Source organism: Somniosus microcephalus, chromosome 6, assembly GCF_052327205.1.
Source record: "Somniosus microcephalus isolate GS21.2 chromosome 6, FLI_Smic_1.0, whole genome shotgun sequence".
In the NCBI taxonomy this organism is placed as follows: Eukaryota; Metazoa; Chordata; class Chondrichthyes; order Squaliformes; family Somniosidae; genus Somniosus; species Somniosus microcephalus.
In genome coordinates, this window is record NC_140992.1 from 110,913,446 (window position 1) to 110,936,762 (window position 23,317).

The 23,317-nt window shown below is 47.6% G+C and overlaps 1 protein-coding gene across 1 annotated transcript in view; it reads right to left on the reverse strand.

Moving 5' to 3' along the window:
• The window catches only part of aire (autoimmune regulator), a 177,470-nt gene extending 155,143 nt beyond the window's left edge, over positions 1-22,327 (reverse strand). Inside the window, exons 1-2 of the mRNA XM_085990681.1 lie at positions 22,181-22,327; positions 16,980-17,154 (exon numbers count right to left, since the gene is read on the reverse strand). Coding sequence (XP_085846807.1) covers positions 16,980-17,154; positions 22,181-22,327 — 322 coding nt within the window. The remainder of the gene's footprint in view (positions 1-16,979; positions 17,155-22,180) is intronic.
• Between the last annotated feature and the right edge of the window lie 990 nt (positions 22,328-23,317).

Consider the following 23,317-nt stretch of genomic DNA (forward strand, 5'->3'; position numbering starts at 1 on the left):
CAGTGTCTCTCTTCCCCAATCCCCATTCCCCAGTCTCTCTTTTCCGCAATCCCCATTCCCCAGTCTCTCTCTCCCCAATCCCCATTCCCCAGTCTCTCTCTTCCGCAATCCCCATTCCCCAGTCTCTCTCTCTCCCCAATTCCCATTCTCCAGTCTCTCTCTTCCCCAATCCCCATTCCCCAGTCTCTCTCTCCCCAATCCCTATTCCCCATTCTCCCTCTTTCCCCATCCCTATTCCCCAGTCTCTCTCTTCCCCAATCCCCATTCCCCAGTCTCTCTCTCCCCAATCCCAATTCCCCAGTCTCTCTCTTCAGCAACCCCCATTCCCCAATCTCTCTCTCCCCAATTCCCATTCCCCAGTCTCTCTCTTCCCCCAATCCCCATTCCCCAGTCTCTCTCTTCCCCAATCCCCATTCCCCAGTCTCTCTCTCCCCAATTCCCATTCCCCAGTCTCTCTCTTCCCCCAATCCCCATTCCCCAGTCTCTCTCTCTCCCAAATTCCCATTCCGCAGTCTCTCTCTTTCCCCCAATCCCCATTCCCCAGTCTCTCTCTCTCCCAAATTCCCATTCCCCAGTCTCTCTCTTTCCCCCAATCCCTATTCCCCAGTCTCTCTCTTCCCCAATCCACATTCCCGAGTCTCTCTCTTTCCGCAAACCCCATTCCCCAGTTTCTCTCTTCCCCATCCTCATTCCCCAGTCTCTCTCCCCCATTCCCCATTCCCCAATCTCTCTCTCCCCCATCCCCATTCCCCAATCTCTCTCTCCCCCAATCCCCATTCCCTAGTCTCTCTCTCCCCAATCCCCATTCCCCAGTCTCACTCTTTCCCCAATCCCTATTCCCCAGTCTCTCTCTTCCACAATCCCCATTCCCCAGTCTCTCTATTCCACAATCCCCATTCCCCAGTCTCTCTCTTCTGCAATCCCCATTCCCCAATCTCTCTCTCTCTTCCCAAATCCCCATTTCCCAGTCTCTCTTCCGCATCCCCATTCCCCGGTCTCTCTCTACCCCCAATCCCTATTCCCCAGTCTCTCTCTCCCCAATCCCCATTCCCCAGTCTCTCTCTCCCCCAATCCCCATTCCCCAGTCTCTCTCTCCCCAATTCCCATTCCCCATTCTCTCTCTTTCCCCCATCCCTATTCCCCAGTCACTGTCTTCCCCAATCCCCATTCCCCAGTCTTTTTCTTCCCCAATCCCCATTACCCAGTCACTCTCTTCCCCAATCCCCATGCCCCAGTCTCTCTCTTTCCCCAATCCCCATTCCCCAGTCTCTCTCTCTCCCCAATCCCCATTCCCCAGTCTTTTTCTTCCCCAATCCCCATTACCCAGTCACTCTCTTCCCCAATCCCCATTGCCCAATCTCTCTCTTCCCCAATCCCCATTCCCAAATCTCTCTCTTCCGCAATCCCCATTCCCCAGTCTCTCTCTCCCCAATCCCTATTTCCCAGTGTCTCTCTTCCCCAATCCCCATTCCCCAGTCTCTCTTTTCCGCAATCCCCATTCCCCAGTCTCTCTCTCCCCAATCCCCATTCCCCAGTCTCTCTCTTCCGCAATCCCCATTCCCCAGTCTCTCTCTCTCCCCAATTCCCATTCTCCAGTCTCTCTCTTCCCCAATCCCCGTTCCCCAGTCTCTCTCTCCCCAATCCCTATTCCCCATTCTCCCTCTTTCCCCATCTCTATTCCCCAGTCTCTCTCTTCCCCAATCCCCATCCCCAGTCTCTCTATCCCCTAATCCCAATTCCCCAGTCTCTCTCTTCAGCAACCCCCATTCCCCAGTCTCTCTCTCCCCAATTCCCATTCTCCAGTCTCTCTCTCATCCCAAATCCCCATTCCCCAGTCTCTCTCTTCCGCAATCCCCATTCCCCAGTCTCTCTCTCTCTTCCCAAATCTCCATTCCCCAGTCTCTCTTCCCCATCCCCATTCCCCGGTCTCTCTCTACCCCCAATCCCTATTCCCCAATCTCTCTCTCCCCCAATTCCCATTCCCCATTCTCTCTCTTTCCCCATCCCTATTCCCCAATCTCTTTCTCCCCAATCCCCAGTCTCTCTTACCCCAATCCCCATTACCCAGTCTCTCTTCCCCAATCCCCATTCCCCAGTCTCTCTCTCTCTTCCCCGAATCCCCATTACCCAGTTACTCTCTCCCTCAATCACTATTCCCCAGTCTCTCTCTCCCCATCCCCATTCCCCAGTCTCTCTCTTCCCCCAATCCCTATTCCCCAGTCTCTCTCTCCCCAATCCCCATTCCCCAGTCAATCCCCATTCCCCAGTCTCTCTCTCCCCCAATCCCTATTCCCCAGTCTCTCTTCCCCAATCCCCATTCTCCAGTCTCTCTCTTTCCCAATCCCCATTCTCCAGTCTTTCTCTTCGCCAATCCCCATTCCTCAGTCTCTCCCTCTCTCTCCCCAATTCCCATTCCCCATTCACTCTCCTTCACCCATCCCTATTCCCCAGTCTCTCTCTTCCCCAATCCCCATTCCCCAGTCTCTCTCTTCCACAATTGCCATTCCCCAGTCTCTCTCTTCTGCAATCCCCATTCCACAGTCTCTCTCTCCCTTCCCAAATCCCTATTTCCCAGTCTCTCTTCTGCATCCCCATTCCCCGGTCTCTCTCTACCCCCAATCCCCATTCCCCAGTCTCTCTCTCCCCAATCCCTATTCCCCATTCTCCCTCTTTCCCCATCCCTATTCCCCAGTCTCTCTCTTCCCCAATCCCCATCCCCAGTCTCTCTATCCCCTAATCACAATTCCCCAGTCTCTCTCTTCAGCAACCCTCATTCCCCAGTCTCTCTCTCCCCAATTCCCATTCTCCAGTCTCTCTCTCTTCCCAAATCCCCATTCCCCAGTCTCTCTCTTCCGCAATCCCCATTCCCCAGTCTCTCTCTCTCTTCCCAAATCTCCATTCCCCAGTCTCTCTTCCCCATCCCCATTCCCCGGTATCTCTCTACCCCCAATCCCTATTCCCCAATCTCTCTCTCCCCCAATTCCCATTCCCCATTGTCTCTCTTTCCCCCATCCCTATTCCCCAGTCTCTTTCTCCCCAATCCCCAGTCTCTCTTACCCCAATCCCCATTACCCAGTCTCTCTTCCCCAATCCCCATTCCCCAGTCTCTCTCTCTCTTCCCCCAATCCCCATTACCCAGTCACTCTCTCCCTCAATCACTATTCCCCAGTCTCTCTCTCCCCAATCCCCATTCCCCAGTCTCTCTCTTCCCCCAATCCCTATTCCCCAGTCTCTCTCTCCCCAGTCCCATTCCCCAGTCAATCCCCATTCCCCAGTCTCTCTCTCCCCCAATCCCTATTCCCCAGTCTCTCTTCCCCAATCCCCATTCTCCAGTCTCTCTCTTTCCCAATCCCCATTCTCCAGTCTTTCTCTTCGCCAATCCCCATTCCTCAGTCTCTCCCTCTCTCTCCCCAATTCCCATTCCCCATTCACTCTCCTTCACCCATCCCTATTCCCCAGTCTCTCTCTTCCCCAATCCCCATTCCCCAGTCTCTCTCTTCCACAATCCCCATTCCCCAGTCTCTCTCTTCTGCAATCCCCATTCCCCAGTCTCTCTCTCTCTTCCCAAATCCCCATTTCCCAGTCTCTCTTCTGCAACCCCATTCCCCGGTCTCTCTCTACCCTCAATCCCTATTCCCCAGTCTCTCTCTCCCCAATCCCCATTCCCCATTCTCTCTCTCCCCCAATCCCCATTCCCCAGTCTCTCTCTCCCCAATTCCCATTCCCCATTCTCTCTCTTTCCCCCATCCCTATTCCCCAGTCTCTTTCTCCTCCAATCTCCATTCCCCAGTCTCTCTCTCTCCCCAATCCCCATTCCCCAGTCTTTCTCTTCCCCAATCCCCATTCCCCAGTCTCTCTCTTCCCCAATCCCCATGCCCCAGTCTCTCTCTTTCCCCAATCCCCATTCCCCAGTCTCTCTCTTCCCCAATCCCCATTGCCCAATCTCTCTCTTCCCCAATCCCCATTCCCAAATCTCTCTCTTCCGCAATCCCCATTCCCCAGTCTCTCTCTCCCCAATCCCTATTTCCCAGTGTCTCTCTGCCCCAATCCCCATTCCCCAGTCTCTCTTTTCCGCAATCCCCATTCCCCAGTCTCTCTCTCCCCAATCCCCATTCCCCAGTCTCTCTCTTCCGCAATCCCCATTCCCCAGTCTCTCTCTCTCCCCAATTCCCATTCCCCAGTCTCTCTCTTCCCCAATCCCCATTCCCCAGTCTCTCTCTCCCCAATCCCTATTCCCCATTCTCCCTCTTTCCCCCGTCCCCATTCCCTAGTCCCTCTCTTCCCCAATCCCCATCCCCAGTCTCTCTATCCCCTAATCCCAATTCCCCAGTCTCTCTCTTCAGCAACCCCCATTCCCCAGTCTCTCTCTCCCCAATTCCCATTCCCCAGTCTCTCTCTTCCCCCAATCCCCCTTCCCCATTCTCTCTATCCCCCAATCCCCATTCCCCAATCTCTCTCTTCCCCAATCCCCATTCCCCAGTCTCTCTCTCCCCAATTCCCATTCCCCAGTCTCTCTCTTCCCCCAATCCCCATTCCCCAGTCTCTCTCTCTCCCAAATTCCCATTCCGCAGTCTCTCTCTTTCCCCCAATCCCCATTCCCCAGTCTCTCTCTCTCCCAAATTCCCATTCCCCAGTCTCTCTCTTTCCCCCAATCCCTATTCCCCAGTCTCTCTCTTCCCCAATCCACATTCCCGAGTCTCTCTCTCTTCCGCAATCCCTATTCCCCAGTCTCTCTCTTCCCCAATCCACATTCCCGAGTCTCTCTCTCTTCCGCAAACCCCATTCCCCAGTCTCTCTCCCCCAATCCCCATTCCCCAGTCTCTCTCCCCCATCCCCATTCCCCAATCTCTCTCTCCCCCAATCCCCATTCCCTAGTCTCTCTCTCCCCAATCCCCATTCCCCAGTCTCACTCTTTCCCCAATCCCTATTCCCCAGTCTCTTGCTTCCCCAATCCCCATTCCCCAGTCTCTCTCTTCCACAATCCCCATTCCCCAGTGTCTCTCTCCAATCCCCATTCCCCAATCTCTCTCTTTCCCCCAATCGCTATTCCCCAGTTTCTCTCTCCCTCAATCCCCAATCCCCACTCCCTTTATCCCCCAATCCCCATTCCCCAGTCTCTCTCTTCCCCCAATTCCCATTCCCCAGTCTCTCTCTCCCCAATTCCCATTCCCCAGTCTCTCTCTTCCCCCAATCCCCATTCCCCAGTATCTCTCTCTCCCCAATTCCTATTCCCCAGTCTCTCTCTTTCCCCAATCCCCATTCCCCAGTCTCTCTCTCTCCCAAATTCCCATTCCGCAGTCCCTCTCTTTCCCCCAATCCACATTCCCGAGTCTCTCTCTCTTCCGCAAACCCCATTCCCCAGTCTCTCTCTTCCCCATCTCCATTCCCCAGTCTCTAACTTCCCCAATCCCCATTTCCCAGTCTCTCTCTCTCTCCCAATCCCCATTCTCCAGTTTCTCTCTTCCCCTAATCCCCATTCCCCAGTCTCTCTCTCTTCTGCAATTCCCATTCCCCAGTCTCTCTCTTCACCAATCCCCATTCCCCAGTCTCTAACTTCCTCAATCCCCATTCCCCAGCTCTCTCTCTCTCCCAATCCCCATTCCCCAGTTTCTCTCTTCCCCTAATCCCCATTCCCCAGTCTCTCTCTCTTCTGCAATCCCTATTCCCCAGTCTCTCTCTCCCCAATCCCCATTCCCCAGTCTCTCTCTCTCCCCAATTCCCATTCCCCAGTCTCTTTCTCTCCCAATCCCCATTCCCCAGTTTCTCTCTTCCCCAATCCCCATTCCCTAGACTCTCTCTCTCCCAATCCCCATTCCCCAGTTTCTCTCTTCCCCTATCCCCATTCTCCAGTCTCTCTCTCCCCAATCCACATTCCCCAGTCTCTCTCTTCCTCAATCCCCATTCCCCAATCTCTCTCTTCCTCAATCCCCATTCCCCAGTCTCTCTCTCCCCAATCCCCATTCACCAGTCTCTCTCTCTCCCCATCCCTATTCCCCAGTCTCTCTCTCCCCAATCCCCATTCCCCAGTTTCTCTCTCCCCAATCCCCAATCCCCAGTCTCTTTCTCTCCCCATCCCTATTCCGCAGTCTCTCTCTCTCCCCAAATCCCATTCCCCAGTCTCTCTCTCTCTCCCCCAATCCCCATTCCCCAGTCTCTCTCTCTCTCCCCAATCCCCATTCCCCTGTCTCTCTCTCCCCAATTCCCATTCCCCAGTCTCTCTCTTCCCCAATCCCTATTCCCCAGTCTCTCTCTTCCCCAATCCCTATTCCCCAGTCTCTCTCTTCCCCAATCCCCATTCTCAAATCTCTCTCTTTCCCCATCCCTATTCCCCAGTCTCTCTCTTCCCCAATCCCCATTCCCCAGTCTCTCCCCAATCCCCATTCCCCAGTCTCTCTCTCCCCAATCCCCATTCCCCAGTCTCTCCCTCCCCCAATCCCCATTCCCCAGTCTCTCTCTCCCCAAGCCCCATTCCCCAGTCTCTCCCTCCCCCAATCCCCATTCCCCAGTCTCTCTCTCCCCAATCCCCATTCCCCAGTCTTTCCCTCCCCCAATCCCCATCCCCCAGTCTCTCTTCCCCCAATCCCCATTCCCCAGTCTCTCTCACTCTTCCCCCAATCCCTATTCCCCAGTCTCTCTCTTCCCCAATCCCCATTCCCCAGTCTCTCTTCCCCCAGTCCCCATTCCCCAGTCTCTCTCTTCCCCAATCCCCATTCCCCAGTCTCTCTCCGCCAATCCCCATTCCCCAGTCTCTCTCTCCCCCAATCCCCATTCCCCATCACTCCCATCCCCAATCCCCATTCCCCAGTCTCTCTCTTCCCCAATCCCCATTCTCCACTCTCTCTCTCTCCTCGATCCCCCATTCCCCAGTCTCCCTCTCCCCCGACCCCCCCATTCCCCAGTCTCCCTCTCCCCCCGACCCCCCCATTCCCCAGTCTCTCTCTCTCTCCTTGAGCCCCCATTCTCCGGTCTCCCCCTCTCACCTGTGCCCCTATTACCCAGTTTCCCTCTCCCCCTGCCATTTCCACTCTCTCGGCCTCCCCAGATTTCAGAGACTTCCCAATTTCAGAGCATCCCTTTAGATTCTCGACTCCCCCCAGCCGATTGGGGCTCCCTGTGGGTGCCCACTCTGAGCTGCAGTCGGTGACGAGCACCGTGGAAAAGGCTGGTAAATAATTCTTTTTAAAATGAATACAGTTTAACCTCCTTCTGACTCCAGTGCCAAGCTGACAGTTAATCATTATTTACAGTAACTCGCATAAGTGCTGCATCATGTGGCTGCATTGTAGCGGGAAATTGAAATCGCTGATCCCCTGGGCTGCTGGAGGCAGCGCTCAGGATAGAAACCCCCGATTTTGGGAGAATCCCAGTCATTCTGGGAGGGTTGGGAAGCCTAATGGGAGCCAGAGTTACCAGCAGCATGTTAGCCAACAGACAACAGTCAACAGTAAGCACAAGAGCAGCCATTTATTTCCCAGTATGCTCATCTGGTTGGAGATGCAAATGAACTGCTGTGTGTTCTTCGTAGGAAAGACAGAGAGAGACAGACACAGAGACACTGTCCCACAAAGTGACTGCGAAGGACCCAGACAGGCACAAGTGTGGCACAGACAGAGAGAACTAGACAGTGTCAGAGACAGATCCAGACAGAGATTTAATTTTTTTTTCCTGGGATGTAGGCGTCGCTGGCAAGGCCAGCATTTATTGCCCATTCCTAATTGCCCTTGAGAAGGTGGTGGTGAGCTGTCTTCTTGAACTGCTGCTGTCCGCGTGGTGAAGGTACTCCCACAGTGCTGTCAGGGAGGGAGTTCCAGGATTTTGACCCAGCAACTATGAAGGAATGGCGATATATTTCCAAGTCAGGATGGCGTGTGACTTGGAGGGGAACTTGGAGGTGCTGGTGTTCCCATGTGTCTGCTGCCCTTGTCCTTCGAGGTGGAAGAGGTCATGGGTTTGGGAGGTGCTGAGACAGATAGAAACAGGGACACAGACTGAGAGAGACAGACAAAGAAAGAGATTCAGACAGAGACATAGAGAGGGATAATTTTTTTTCACAAAGAGATTGAGAGAGCAAGACATAGATAAACAGATAGACAGAGACATAGAGAGAGACACACTCACTGTTACATCGTTATATTATCACATCGTTAAATGGAACTACTTGTTACATTGTTATATGGAACTACTTTGGTTAGTGCATTTATACTGCTAATGTGGCACACTGTGTGAGGCAGTGCACAGTGCAAGGTTGGACATCTTGTATCACTCCGCACCATGCGGCAGCAACATCATGAAAGCACTGAGTAAAAGCTGTAAACTAAAATGAGTTAAATGTGTCTGTATTACATAGTAATAAGAACACAAGGGGACACAACACTCACTGACAATAACAAGGACAGAGACAGAGAGAGGTGCATGCAGAGGAGAAACAGACTGGGACGATGACACACAGAGACCGAGAGAAAGACGGTGACAGGCCAAAATAGAGAAATAAAGAGACATAGCCAGACAGAGAAGAGCGAGAGAGACAGAAGAAAGAAACAAAGACGGAGAGAGACAGAGATTTGTGCACGTGCACATTGTTATGCCTCAAGAGTTTATAACCTTGCTTGTATAACAATTAAAAGAGTACGCAGGAGACAGAGTTCAGTTAACAGCCATCTTTACTTCCAGAAGAATCTCTCACTTAATGCACTCTATTTCCCAAAGTGCATTGCACATCACAACTACGGTAAGCTATGTGGGACAATTCAAATACAACATTCAAAATACACAACATCTCCTCCCCTCTTACATTGGATGTCCCAGTAGAACCACAAAATTTATAAAACACAATAACCTGTTATACCCATGGGGATTATTCTGCCCCAGGTAAAGGGTAAGTCTCTGAACTATAAGTTCAAACTTATAGGGGCCCGCCGCTCTCTGGTAGGATACCGACGGTCAACCTGGCTCTCCAGTTTATTGTCTCTCACAGGTGAAGCCACCACAGGTGTAGGCGGCTGGGGTGCCTGTATACAGGTCTCCCTTGCTGATGAGATAGGGGCTGAAGCGGCTGCTTCCTCAGAAGGTGAGCCTCTCGGTGTAGAAGGCGGATGACCCACAGTGTCACCCAACGGCAGATAAACTGCTGTTGGTGGTTCAGTGGGTGTTGCTGCATTTCGTAGAAGCTGATCGGTGTGTCTCTTCCAGACAATGTCCTCGGGTCTGTACAGTGTAGGATATTGGACCAGTCTGTGCAATGACAGTAGCAGGATCCCACTTAGGTCCACCACTGTAGTTCCGTGCCAACACATGTTCACCTGGACTTAAGACTCTGTCTTTGGAGCATTGTTCACGTCGCTTGATCTGCTTGTCCTGCTGATACTGTACCACATCTTTCACCTTTGGCGGTTTCAGCAGGTCGAAGTTGGTTCGTAGCTCTCTCTTGAGCAGTAGAGTGGCAGGTGATGCTTTTGTGGTCGCATGTGGTGTGTTCCTGTAACTCAACAGGAAACTATTCAGGCGCTGATGAAGCGCTCCCTGGCCTTGCGATGCCTTTAGAGAGTGTTTCATGGTCTGAACAAACCTCTCAGCTAGACCATTGGTTGCAGGGTGGTATGGTGCAGCCCTGATATGTTGTACGCCATTCACCTGCAGGAATGTAGCCATTTCTTGTGACACCTGTTATGTTCATTAATAACTCGTCGTTTTTATTAAGAACAGCTAGCTTTTGCTAGACATTTTATTGAGCACATGTGGACTAGGTACAGTATCTGTAGAGGCTTCCATCTTGACTGCTGCCTTGTGGGTAGCCTAGTGCATTGTGGGTAGCCCACTCTTATATACATACAGCACCACCTAGTGTACCATTCCAGAATGACAGGTTACTGATCATTACAACACCCACTGTGGACCGTTGTCTGAGACAAGTTGCATTGGAGATCCAAATCGGCTGAACACCTCACCTAACTTCTCGATGGTCTTCTCAGCAGTGGTGGACCTCATTATGACAACCTCTGGCCATTTACTGTGTGCATCAACAGCCACCAGGAACATTCTCTCCTCGAATGGACCTGCAAAGTCTACATGAATGCGGTGCCATGCTTCCTCCGGAAAGTCCCAGGGGTGAAGAGGTGCAAGCTGTGGCACATTATGAACTCTCTGACATGAGGAACAGGTTTTAGCTTTGTCCTCAATCTGTCCATCCATACCCGGCCACCAGAAGTAGCTCCTCGCTATTTCTTTCATATGAACTATTCCGCAGTGTCTGGAGTGTAGCTGCTGTAACACTGGTTCTCCTCCCCCACAGCAAACATCCAGACTGCACCGGCAGTTCGTTTCTCCTTAAGAGATATGGTTTCAGGTTTGGGTCATCGCTGTCAAACTTGCCCCTGACGATAATGTCCAGCACTGCAGACAACACTGGGTCGTTTCTGGTGTTTCGTCAGACCTGTGTCGAAGTAACAGGTGCGTTCTCCACCTGCCTAAAATAGCAGATGTCCATGCTACTTGCCATAGGCTTGGTGACAGGCAGCGGAAACCTGGAAAGACCGTCGGTGTTGCCGTGCAGGTCAGACTTCCGATATCTAATGTCAAAGGTGTGTGCAGACAACAGCAGCACCCACCTTTGCATTCTACTTGCAGCAAGTGACGGAATCCCTTTATGTGGCCCGAAGATGGACGTGAGAGGGCGGTGATCTGTTAGTAGGGTGAACTGTCTTCCGTACAAATATTGGTGAAACTTGCGAACGCTAAAAACGATGCTCAGTGCTTCTCGTTCTATTTGGGCGTAGTTAGTTTCAGCCCTGTTCAAAGTCCTAGATGCGAATGCTATCGGCTTCTCTTCTCCGTTTGGCATGAAATGAGAAACGACCGCTCCCACACCATATGATGATGCATCACAAGCTAACTGTATTGGCAATGAAGGGTCAAAATGCGTCAAAGCCTCTGACTTTAGGAGTGTGTCCTTTGCTGTCATGAACGCCTCCTGGCACTTGTTAGTCCATTCCCACTTCTTGTCTTTACATAGCAACCAATGCAGCGGCCTCAGCATCGAGGCTAGGTTTGGTATGAACCGTCCATAGCAGTTCAGTAACCCTAGAAAAGAACGCAGCTGGCTGATATTTTCAGGTGCTGGGGCATCCGCGATTGCCTTGGTCTTGGACAGTGCCCTGTGAAGGCCTGTGGCATCGATCACATGACCGAGGTACTCAACTGATGCCTGAAAAAAATCACATTTATCCCTGCGAACTCTGAGTCCATAATCCCTCAGTCTCTGTAGCGTTGCGTCCAAGTTACGCAGATGGTCTTGGTCATCACACCCAGTAACTAAGATATCATCTAAGTAGCACTGGACTCCAGGCAATCCACTAAGGATCTGGTCCATAGCACATTGGAAGGGCTCTGGAGCTGATGTAATTCCGAAAGGAAGTTGACGATACCTAAATAGGCCCTTGTGCGTCACAATAGTCAGCATTTCTCGTGACTGTTCATCCACATGCATTTGCAGGTAGGCTTGACAGAGGTCGAGTGTGCTAAACTTCTGGCCCCCAGCAAGTCCCGCAAACAAATCATCAATATGGGGAAGCGGATATTGCTCCACTGACAATACAGGGTTAACAGTTACTTTAAAATCTCCACATATCCTAACTCCACCCCCTTTCTTGAGCACTGGTACGATGGGTGTTGCCCATTCACTCACGCTGACTGGTTCTAGTACTCCGTTTTCAACTAGGGCTTCTAAGTCAGCCACGACTTTTGGTCTGATGACATAAGGTACGGGTCATGCCTTCATGAACTTGGGTTTGCTATCCTGCTTAATACGAAGCTTCACAGTAATATCTTTCATGCTACCCAGTTCTCCATTAAAGACTTCTGCATGTTTCTTTAAGATGGCGGTTAAGCCTAGATCATTGTGTGACATCATGTAGACTGATGACCAGTCTAATTTTATTCTCTCCATCCACGAACGTCCCAGTAGGGAGGGGTAGTCTCCTTTAACTACGTAGAGTGGTAACTTCCTAGTTTGTCCATTCAACTGAACTGTGACCTCAGTGATACCTCTCACGGTTACTCTTTCACCGGTATATGTCTTTAACGCTAGGTTAGCTGGCTGAAGTGGAAGGTGCTTTAATGCCTTTTTGTAGACTGTCTTTGACATATGAGATACTGCTGCCCCGGTATCGATCTACATTTGCACAGGCTGCCCCTCTAGCAAGGGTGAGACCCAGTAGCCATGCGAATCCCCAGCTACAGTCAGCACGTTCAGTGATAGTTCCTCCTCTGAAGTGTCACTTGCCTCTGTTTTGTCCTGTTCTACAGAGCGGACATGCTTCTTTGTCTTTTGTCTGAATGTTTTTTTTCTTCCTTCCGTCTTTGACGTTTTCTCTGTGTCCTTTTTATTTCTGCATGCGCACTGAATATGTCCCTTTTTACCATAGCTGTGGCAATCCATGTCCACACACCAGCATGCAGACGCAAGATGCCCCGTTTTGCCACAACGGAAGCATGGCCCTTGGCTCTCTGTTCTTACTTTGTGCATTTTTTTTGTTGCACCCAACTGTTGAGCTTCTTTAGCTGCCAATTCCATGGAAATACTGATTTCAATGGCCTTTTGTAGAGTCAGATTACTCTCTGTTAATAGTCTCAATAGCATGAGAACTGGCTTCAGTTCTCATACCACACACTAGCCTGTCTCTTATAGTATCATTTAGCACGTCATTAAACTCACAGTGCTCTGATAGTCTTTTTAGTGCAGCTACAAATATGGTCACTGTTTCTCCTTCTTCCTGGTTACGCCTGTGGAACCTAAACTTCTCAGCTATGACTAGGGGTTTGGGTGAAAAATGCCCTTTTAGTATCTCCACAATTTCGCTATATTGTTTAGTCCCTGGTTTATCTGGATGCACTAAAGTACGCAAAAGATTGAAAGTCTTTGGTCCCATCACACTTAACAATGTAGGTACTACTTTGTTCCCTCCAATGTCATTTGCTTGTGTGAAGTATTCAAATCGTTCTGTGTATGAGCTCCATTGTTCGACATTCTCATCAAACGGTCCAATGTTACCGATAATTCCAGCCATTTTCCTTCTCTCAGGCTCCTAATTATCATTCACTAAGGATTCTTCCAATGTTGAACTCAACTAAAATCACTATCAGTTATTTAGTGCTTCAATTCACAGATCGTTTCACAGTTGAATAAATGTCCTTCCCGATTTACTCACTGCTTTCCCTCCCCTTCCTCAAGTCCACATAAGTTCAGACGTCCTCGTCGCCACTTTTGTTATGTCTCAAGAGTTTAATAACCTTGCTTGTATAACAATTAAAAGAGTACGCAGGAGACAGAGTTCAGTTAACAGCCATCTTTACTTCCAGAAGAATCTCTCACTTAATGCACTCTATTTCCCATAGTGCATTGCACATCACAACTATGGTAAGCTATGTGGGACAATTCAAATACAACATTCAAAATACACAACACACATATACACAGACAGCGACAAAGAGAGAGGCCGACAAACAGACAGATAGTGAAAGAGACATGTTTAAAGAGAGAGACAGCGACAGACAGACCAACAGAGCGAGAACAACAAAATAACTATATTTGAACGATTTCCCCCTCAGCCTTGTGTGACACACTACCCTCAAATAGAAAGAAAAAGAGAGACATGCAGATAATCGAAAGGAGACATGGGGGATAATTTTGACTTTGTGCGATATTGCAAAACGAGTGATAACAAATTGGCAGCCTGGTTTATATCTTTCTCAATTGAAATCAGGAGAGATATAAAATGGGCTGCTGATTCACTATCGCCCGTCTTATACTACTGCACAAAGTCAAAACCTACATCATGGAGAGGGGCTGAGACACAGAAACACACTCACAAAGACAGAAACAGGGAAGAGAGAGAGAGACAAAAACACAAGAGACAGAAAGGAAAATGTAGACAGAAAGAGAAACACCCAGAGGTAGAGAGAGACAGAGAGAAACCACACAAACCCACACACACAAACACACACACACACACACACACACACACACACACACACAAACCCACACACACACACACACACACACACACACACACACACACACACACAAACACACACACACACACACACACACACACACACACACACACACAAACCCCCCCCCCACACACACACACACAAACCCCCACACACACACACACACACATACACAAACCCCCCCACACACACACAAACTCACACACACACAAACTCACACACACACATACAAACTCACACACACACACACAAACTCACACACACACACACAAACTCACACACACACATACAAACTCTCACACACACACACAAACTCACACACAAACTCACACACAGACATACAAACTCACACACACACACACAAACTCACACACACATACAAACTCACACACACATACACAAACTCACACACACACACAAACTCACACACACACACAAACTCACACAAACTCACACACACACATACAAACTCACACACAGACATACAAACTCACACACACACACAAACTCACACACACACACACAAACTCACACACACACATACAAACTCACACACACACATACAAACTCACACACACACATACAAACTCACACACACACACAAACTCACTCACACACATACAAACTCACACACACACATACAAACTCACACACACACACACAAACACACACACACACAAACTCACACACACACATACAAACTCACACACACACACACAAACTCACACACACACACACAAACTCACACACACACATACAAACTCACACACACACACACAAACTCACACACACACACACAAACTCACACACAGACATACAAACTCACACACACACACACAAACTCACACACACACACACAAACTCACACACACATACACAAACTCACACACACACACAAACTCACACACACACACAAACTCACACACACAAACTCATACACACACATACAAACTCACACACACACACAAACTCACACACACACATACAAACTCACACACAGACATACAAACTCTCACACACACACACACAAACTCACACACACACACACAAACTCACACACATATAAACTCACACACACACATACAAACTCACACACACACACACACAAACTCACTCACACACATACAAACTCACACACACACATACAAACTCACACACACACACACAAACTCACACACACACACACAAACTCACACACACACATACAAACTCACACACACACATACAAACTCACACACACACACACAAACTCACACACACACAAACTCACACACACACAAACTCACACACAGACATACAAACTCACACACACACACACAAACTCACACACACACACAAACTCACACACACACATACAAACTCACACACACACACACAAACTCACACACACACACAAACTCACACACAGGCATACAAACTCACACACACATACACAAACTCACACACACACACAAACTCACACACACACATACAAACTCACACACACACACACAAACTCACAAACACACACACAAACTCACACACACACATACAAACACACACACACACACAATCTCACACACACACATACAAACTCACACACAGACATACAAACTCACACACACAAACACAAACCCACACACACACACACAAACTCACACACACACATACAAACTCACACACACACACAAACTCTCACACACACACACACACACAAACCCCCCCACACACACACACAGACCCACACACACACACACACAAACCCCCCCACACACACACACACAGACCCACACATACACACACACAAACCCACCCACACACACCCACACACACACACACACAAACCCACACACACATACACACAAACTCACACACAAACCCACACACATGCATACATACAAACTCACACACACACACAAACTCACACAAACTCACACACACACACAAACTCACACACACACACAACCCCCCCACACACACAGCCCTCCCACACACATACACACAAACTCACACACAGGCACACACAAACCCACACACAAACACAAACCCACACGCAAACTCACACACACACATACACACACACAAACCCACACACACATACACACACACAAACCCACACACACATACACACACACAAACCCACACACACACAAACCCACACACACATACACACACCCAAACCCACACACACATACACACACACAAACCCACACACACACACAAACCGACTCACACAGACACACACACAAACCCACACACACACATACACACAAACCCACTCACACAGACACACACACAAACCCCCACACACACATACACACAAACCCACTCACACAGACACACACACAAACCCCCACACACACATCCACACACACATACACACACACAAACCCCCCCACACACATAAACCCACTCACACATACACACACACAAACCCACACACACACACACAAACCCACACACAGACACACACACAAACCCCCCCACACACACACACACACAAACCCACACACACTTACACACACAAACTCACACACACACATACACACACAAACCCACACACACACACAAACCCACACACAGACACACACACAAACCCACACACACACATACACACAAACCCACACACACACATACACACACACAAACCCACACACACACACACAAACTCACAGACACACTCTCATACACACAAACACACACACACTCACACAAACTCACACAAACACAGGCAAGCAAACAGATACAGACTCAGACAGATGGAGAAATAGACATTGACAAATAAAAAAGAGAGCATAAAATGAATAATTTTTGAGCGCTCTTGCCTTCGTCCCCCTGTAATACTCTCCCTGCCAGCCCTCTGTGTAATATGTTGATGTTCTTTTCTTGTGGCTGTGACATTACCCCTGAGTTGTAAACCTTGTTACACACTCATTTGTTTCCTGTGTGCTATATGGTAGATATGCATTACAGATGGGAGTCTCTCCACCCACCTTTCGGAAAGCTGTGGTAAACCGGCTGCAGTTTGGGATAGCGCTCCAGATTGTAATCTTTGAACAGATTCTTCCAGAACTCACTGATGGAGCCATTGCTCTTCTCCAGGAGCCATGTCAGGACAGCATACACAGCCTTGTTGCTGCCCTTCTGTTCCTTCAGTTGTAGCGTTTCCTGTGGAAGAAAAAATATGAACTTGTCCTTAATCTGAAACCATTCAGGGGATTCCAGAAGTAAGGGATTGAGACTGGGTGGCAGAGGGGTCGAAACTGTTCTTTCAACTGTCAATCATGTTTAGAGTCAAATCCTTCTGATAAGTACAGATCTTCTCACTTTCACTAACACATGTTTTGCTCTTTCATTTGTGGCCTATTTTATGCTGTTTTCTTGTTTCTCTTTTTCTCTGTTCTCTCTTTCTCTACTTGTTTCTGTCTTGCACTCTATCTTTCTCTCTCAGACTTTCTTTCACATTCTTTCTCTCCGGCACTTAAATTCTCTCTCTCACATTCTCATTCTCACTCTCATTTTCTCTCACTCTCATTATTTCTAACGTTCTCTTGGTCTCTAACTTTTTTCTTGTTCTCGCTGTCACATTCTCTTTCTCACGTTCTCATTCTTTCTCTCACATTTTCTCCCTCATGTTCTCTTTCACTCTCATATTCTGACTCTCACAATCTCTCTGTAATGCTCTTTCTCCCTCTCACATGTTCTCTTTCTCTCAGGTTCCCTCACATTCTCTTTCTCTGAATTATTTTTCTGTCTTTCACATTTTTGCACACATTCTCTTGTTTCTCATTCCCTTTTTCTCTTTCACACTCACATTCTCTTACTCTCAGGTTTTCTTTCTCTCACACATGCTCACATTCTGTCTATCACTTTCTCTCTCACATGTTCTCTCTCTCACATTCCCATTTTCTCTCTCACATTTGCTATCTCTCACATTCACTCTCACATTCTCTTTCTCGTTTTCTTTCTCACATTCACTCTCACATTCTCTCTCTCACATTCTCTCTCTCACATTCTCTCTCTCACATTCTCTCTCACATTCTCTCTCTCACATTCTCTCTCTCACATTCTCTTTCTCATATTCACTCTCACATTCTCTCTCTCACATTCACTCTCACATTCTCTCTCTCACATTCTCTCTCTCACATTCACTCTCACATTCTCTCTCTCACATTCTCTCTCTCACATCCACTCTCACATTCTCTCTCTCACATTCTCTCTCTCACATTCACTCTCACATTCTCTCTCTCACATTCTCTCTCTCACATCCACTCTCACATTCTCTCTCTCACATTCTCTCTCTCACATTCACTCTCACATTCTCTCTCTCACATTCTCTCTCTCACATCCACTCTCACATTCTCTCTCTCACATTCACTCTCACATTCTCTCTCTCACATTCTCTCTCTCACATTCACTCTCACATTCTCTCTCTCACATTCACTCTCACATTCTCTCTCTCACATTCACTCTCACATTCTCTCTCTCACATTCTCTCTCTCACATTCTCTCTCTCACATTCTCTTTCTCATATTCACTCTCACATTCTCTCTCTCACATTCCAATTCCAATTCCAATTCCAATTAAAATGCTTTATTGGCATGAAAGTTTACAGAGAACCATATTGCCAAAGCTTACATAGCAAAAAGGTACAGTTTTCCAACATTCTGTAGGTGTCAATCGATTTGACATTTGTTGGGTACATACAATATTACTTTTAAACAATATTAATTTTAAACAGTCTTTGTACTTCATTTGGTACGTTCAATATTAATTTTAAACAGTCTTAATTTTAAACAGTCCTCAGGTTGTGACATGTTGTTACATATTTGGCCCCAAGGTATGGTCTGTCTCCTTCTCCTAGGACTAATCTCAATTTTGACAGATCATCCAATTCCTTGAAATCTGGGGTTGTTTGGCTTAGCTTGTTGAATAATATGTTTCTTGATGTGTTGAATTTTTCGCATTTTAGGAGGAAATGCATTTCTGTTTCAACCTCGCCAGCCAGACATTGATCGCATATTCTATTCTCTCTAGGCTGCCAGGATTTCTTGTATCTGCCTTTTTCAATTTCCAGTTGGTGGTCGCTTAGTCTGTACCTGGTGAGGGTCTGTCTCTGTTTTGTGTCTCTGATGGTCGTGAGGTAGTCTGCCAGTTTATATTCTCTTTTTAGGGCCCGGTAACATTCTAATCTGCTTTGGCTTTCGGTTATTTTGTTCCAATGTTCCAGGTAGGTTTCTTTGCATTTTTTAATGATTTGGTTCACTCGGATTGGTGTTTGGGCGGCTGTGTTGGTCTGGGGCTGGTCAGGGTCCGGCTGAGTACTTAGTTTCCGTAGCAGCTGACTCAGGGGACTCTTTTCTGGGTTTAGCTCTTGGGTCTGAAAGGCTTTGAAATGAAGGGTGTCTGGGGAGCTAGATTTGAGGTGATTTAGGAAGTTTAGTGCTCGTTTTTGGATGTTTATTATCAGTGGGTATCTGCCTAGTTCGGCTCTGCATGCATTTGTTGGCGTTTTCCTTTGGGTGCGAAGGATGCTTCGGCAGAATTCTGCATGTAGGGCTTCTATTGTATGTTTTTCCCATTTAGTGTAGCTTTGGTGATTTAGCGGGCCCCATACTTCACTACCGTACAGTGCAATGGGCAGGATTATGCTGTCAAATATTTTGAGCCAGATTTTGATTGGGATTTGGATGTTGTAGAATTTTCTTTTTATTGCATATAGGGCTCTTCGGGCTTTTTCTTTTAGTGCATTCACTGCTATGCTGAAGCTCCCTGATGCTGTAATAGTTAGACCAAGGTAGGTGTAGCTCATAGTGTGTCCTATAGTGGTATCACTGAGGGTAAACTGGTATTTGTTTTCCTGACATCTGGGCCTTTTTTGAAAAATCATGATGTTGGTTTTCTTTAGATTTACTGTTAGAGCCCAATTTTGGCAGTATTTGTCGAGTAGGTCTAGTTGTTGCTGTAATCCCTGTTCTGTGGGAGACAGCAGAACCAGGTCGTCCGCATAGAACAGGGATTTCACTTCTCCATCTAGGAGACGGAGACCTGGTGACTCGCTTTGCTCCAGCATGTCTGCTAATTCATTTATGTATATGTTGAACAGGGTCGGGCTCAAATTGCAGCCCTGCCGGACGCCTCTTCTCTGGGTGAAGAAATCGGTGCGTTTGTCTCCAATTTTGACCCCGCATTTGTTTTTCAGATACATTGATTTAATAAGGTCATAGACTTTGCCCCCTATTCCACATTGAAGAAGTTTATAATAGAGCCCTTCGTGCCATATAGAGTCAAAGGCTTTCTTGAAGTCGATGAAACAGGCGAATATTTTCCCATTTTTTGTTTGGTGTATATGTTTTTCAATGAGGGTGTGAAGGGTATAGATATGGTCGGCGGTGCGGTGTTTTGGAAGAAAGCCTATTTGGTTTTTTCTGAGGATATTATGTTTGTTAAGAAAATCAAGTAATCTACTATTTAGAATACTGCAGAATAACTTCCCTAGACAACTGTTGACACAGATGCCGCGGTAGTTATTTGGGTCTGATTTGTTTCCGCTTTTATATATGGGGGAGATTAGTCCTTGGCACCAGATATCGGGAAAACAGCCTGAACGTAATATGATGTTGAATAATTTGAGTACCGCACCCTGCATCTCCATATTGCTGAACTTGAGCATTTCATTTTTGATGTTGTCTGGGCCACAGGCTTTCTTTAGGTGGAGAGATTTTGTTTTTGTGGCCATTTCTTTCCATGTGATTGGGGAGTCTAGAGGGTTTTGGTTGTCTTTGATTGTTGCTTCTAATGTGTGGAGTTTTTCTGTGACCTGATGTTGACTTGGGTTTGTTTCGTTTATTGGGATGTCTTTGTAGAGGTTTTCAAAATGTGTTCTCCAGATGTCGCCATCTTGGATTGGTAATGCTTGCAATTGTGTTGTACTCAGGTTATTCCACATTTCCCAGAATTGTTTTGGGTTGGTGGAGTTTTCAATTTCTTCTAGTATTTTGTGGGTATAGTTTTGTGTTTTGTTCCTAATGGTGTGTTTATATCTTTTGAGGGTTTCATTGTATCTAGTACGTAGGTCCGGATTGTTTGGTTGGCGATGCTTTTGGTTTGATATTTTTCTCAGGTCTTTTCTGGCATTTTTGCATTCGTGGTCAAACCATTTCTTATTTTTATTTTGTCTTTTGTGACTCTTCCTCTTCTGTTTCACGAGGTCGGCTTTTACAGCTGCCTCATGAAAGATCATATTTATATCCTCTATGGCCATGTTTACCCCATCTCTGGTGATCTCATATAGATTTTCTTTAAATTTTGAAATTTTACTTGTGAGATCAGGTGAATTCTCTCTCTCACATTCACTCTCACATTCTCTCTCTCACATTCACTCTCACATTCTCTCTCTCACATTCTCTCTCTCACATCCACTCTCACATTCTCTCTCTCACATTCACTCTCACATTCTCTCTCTCACATTCTCTCTGCCAAACTGCGCTGTGAAGTGGATTTATGGTAAACAGGGCAAACGGTTGCAGGGACCTGTCACTGAGTATCATGGAGGTCAGTCAGCCTCACAGCAGGCACACCTCTTTCTCAAAGAGCTTCACGTGAGAACCTGGATTAAGCAGCTGGTGATAAATAAACCAGGTCTGCAGCATTGGATGGGAAATGCGGTCAGGAGGATGGACAGTGTCAATGCACTCGCATATGTTATGGTGAGTTGGACCTCTCACCATGCTGCTCATGAGGAGTTCCTAGTATCTGCTGTCCAAGTGAGGGCTTCATCAGTTATCCAACAACCAACTAATTACCTTCCATGGGGTGGGTGGGGGGTTGCGGGGGTGGGGGTGGGGGGGCTGGGGGGAGGTTATGGAGGGTCTCTTTGGAGTTGAAGTGGTTCCAAGGTGACATTCTGGAGGTAGACAATTGGGATTGAGTCAACCCTCTGTGACAGACTTGGTAATCTGATACCTGAGCCAGACACTGTTGATGATTGCCCAGCCATCTTAAATGTAGGACATTACTTGATAGGCTTTTCTGGTCCTGTGCTTTCATATGTTTCTACAACATGAAAACAGGGGTTTGAATGGGATAAATCTGTTCTATTACAGTCTCACTTCCTAATGTTGCAGTTTGTGTTGACAGGGTCCATTGTCGTGAAGTCTCGTCGCTCTGCTGACCAGGTGACCTATTTTGATACCTTGAATATTTGCTCTGTGATGACATCATGATCCACCAGTCCATGCAGAAATGGGAAGAGATCATCGATGGCCATTGAAATCTCTGTCCTGTTCACCTTCAGTAGCTGTCTGAGATCCAACTCGGGAGCTTTATCAGAACCTGACATTCTGTGAATGAAAGGAGGGAAGGTAAGCAGTCTAGGGAGGTGTGTGTATTGCACTAATCAGAAAAAGTAATGGAAGAAGGCAGCACATGAACCAGAACCAGAAACTATACCCAAACCAGCAGCAGCACCTGAACCAGAATCAGAATCTATACCCAAACCAGGAGCAGCACCTCAACCAGAACCAGAAACTATACCCAAACCAGGAGGTGCACCTGAACCGGACCAGAATTTGTATCTAAACCAGAATGACCACCTGAACTGGGACCAGAAACTTTTCCCCAAACCAGGATGACCAGCTGAACCGGAAACATAAATTGTACTAAACCAGGAACAGAATCTGAATCAGAACCAGAAACTATATGCAAAGCAGGATGACCACCTGAACCAGGACCAGGAGCTGCACCTAAACCAAGATGACCACCTGAACTAGGAACAGAAACTGTACTAATTCAGGAACAGAAACTGAATCTGAACCGGTAACTACACTCAAACCAGGACCGAAACCTGAACTGGAACCAAAAACTGTACCCAAATCAGGAATAGTGCCTTAACTGGAACCAGTAACTGTACCCAAACTGGGAATAGTACGTGAACCAGAAACAGAACCTGTACTGAAACCTGGACCAGAACCTAAACCAAGACCAGAAACTATAATCAAAACAGGACGAGCATCTGAAACCTGGACCAGAAATAACCGGAAATTTACCCAAACTGGGACCAGTACCTGAACTGGGACCAGAAGCAGCACCAGAACCAGGCCCACTGCGTGAACCAGGACCAGAAACAGTATCCAAACCAAGAACAGCACCCAAATCAACGTACCCAAACTGGGAACAACAATTGAACTGAGGGGACACAAGTATAAAATTCACTAGCTTTGAGCAGGGTTAGAGATTAGAAAATACTTTTTCCTTCCAAGATAGTGGAATCATAGAATCATAGGGCTAGAAATTAATTATAGCCCAGGAATGGGTGGTATCATTAGAAAAG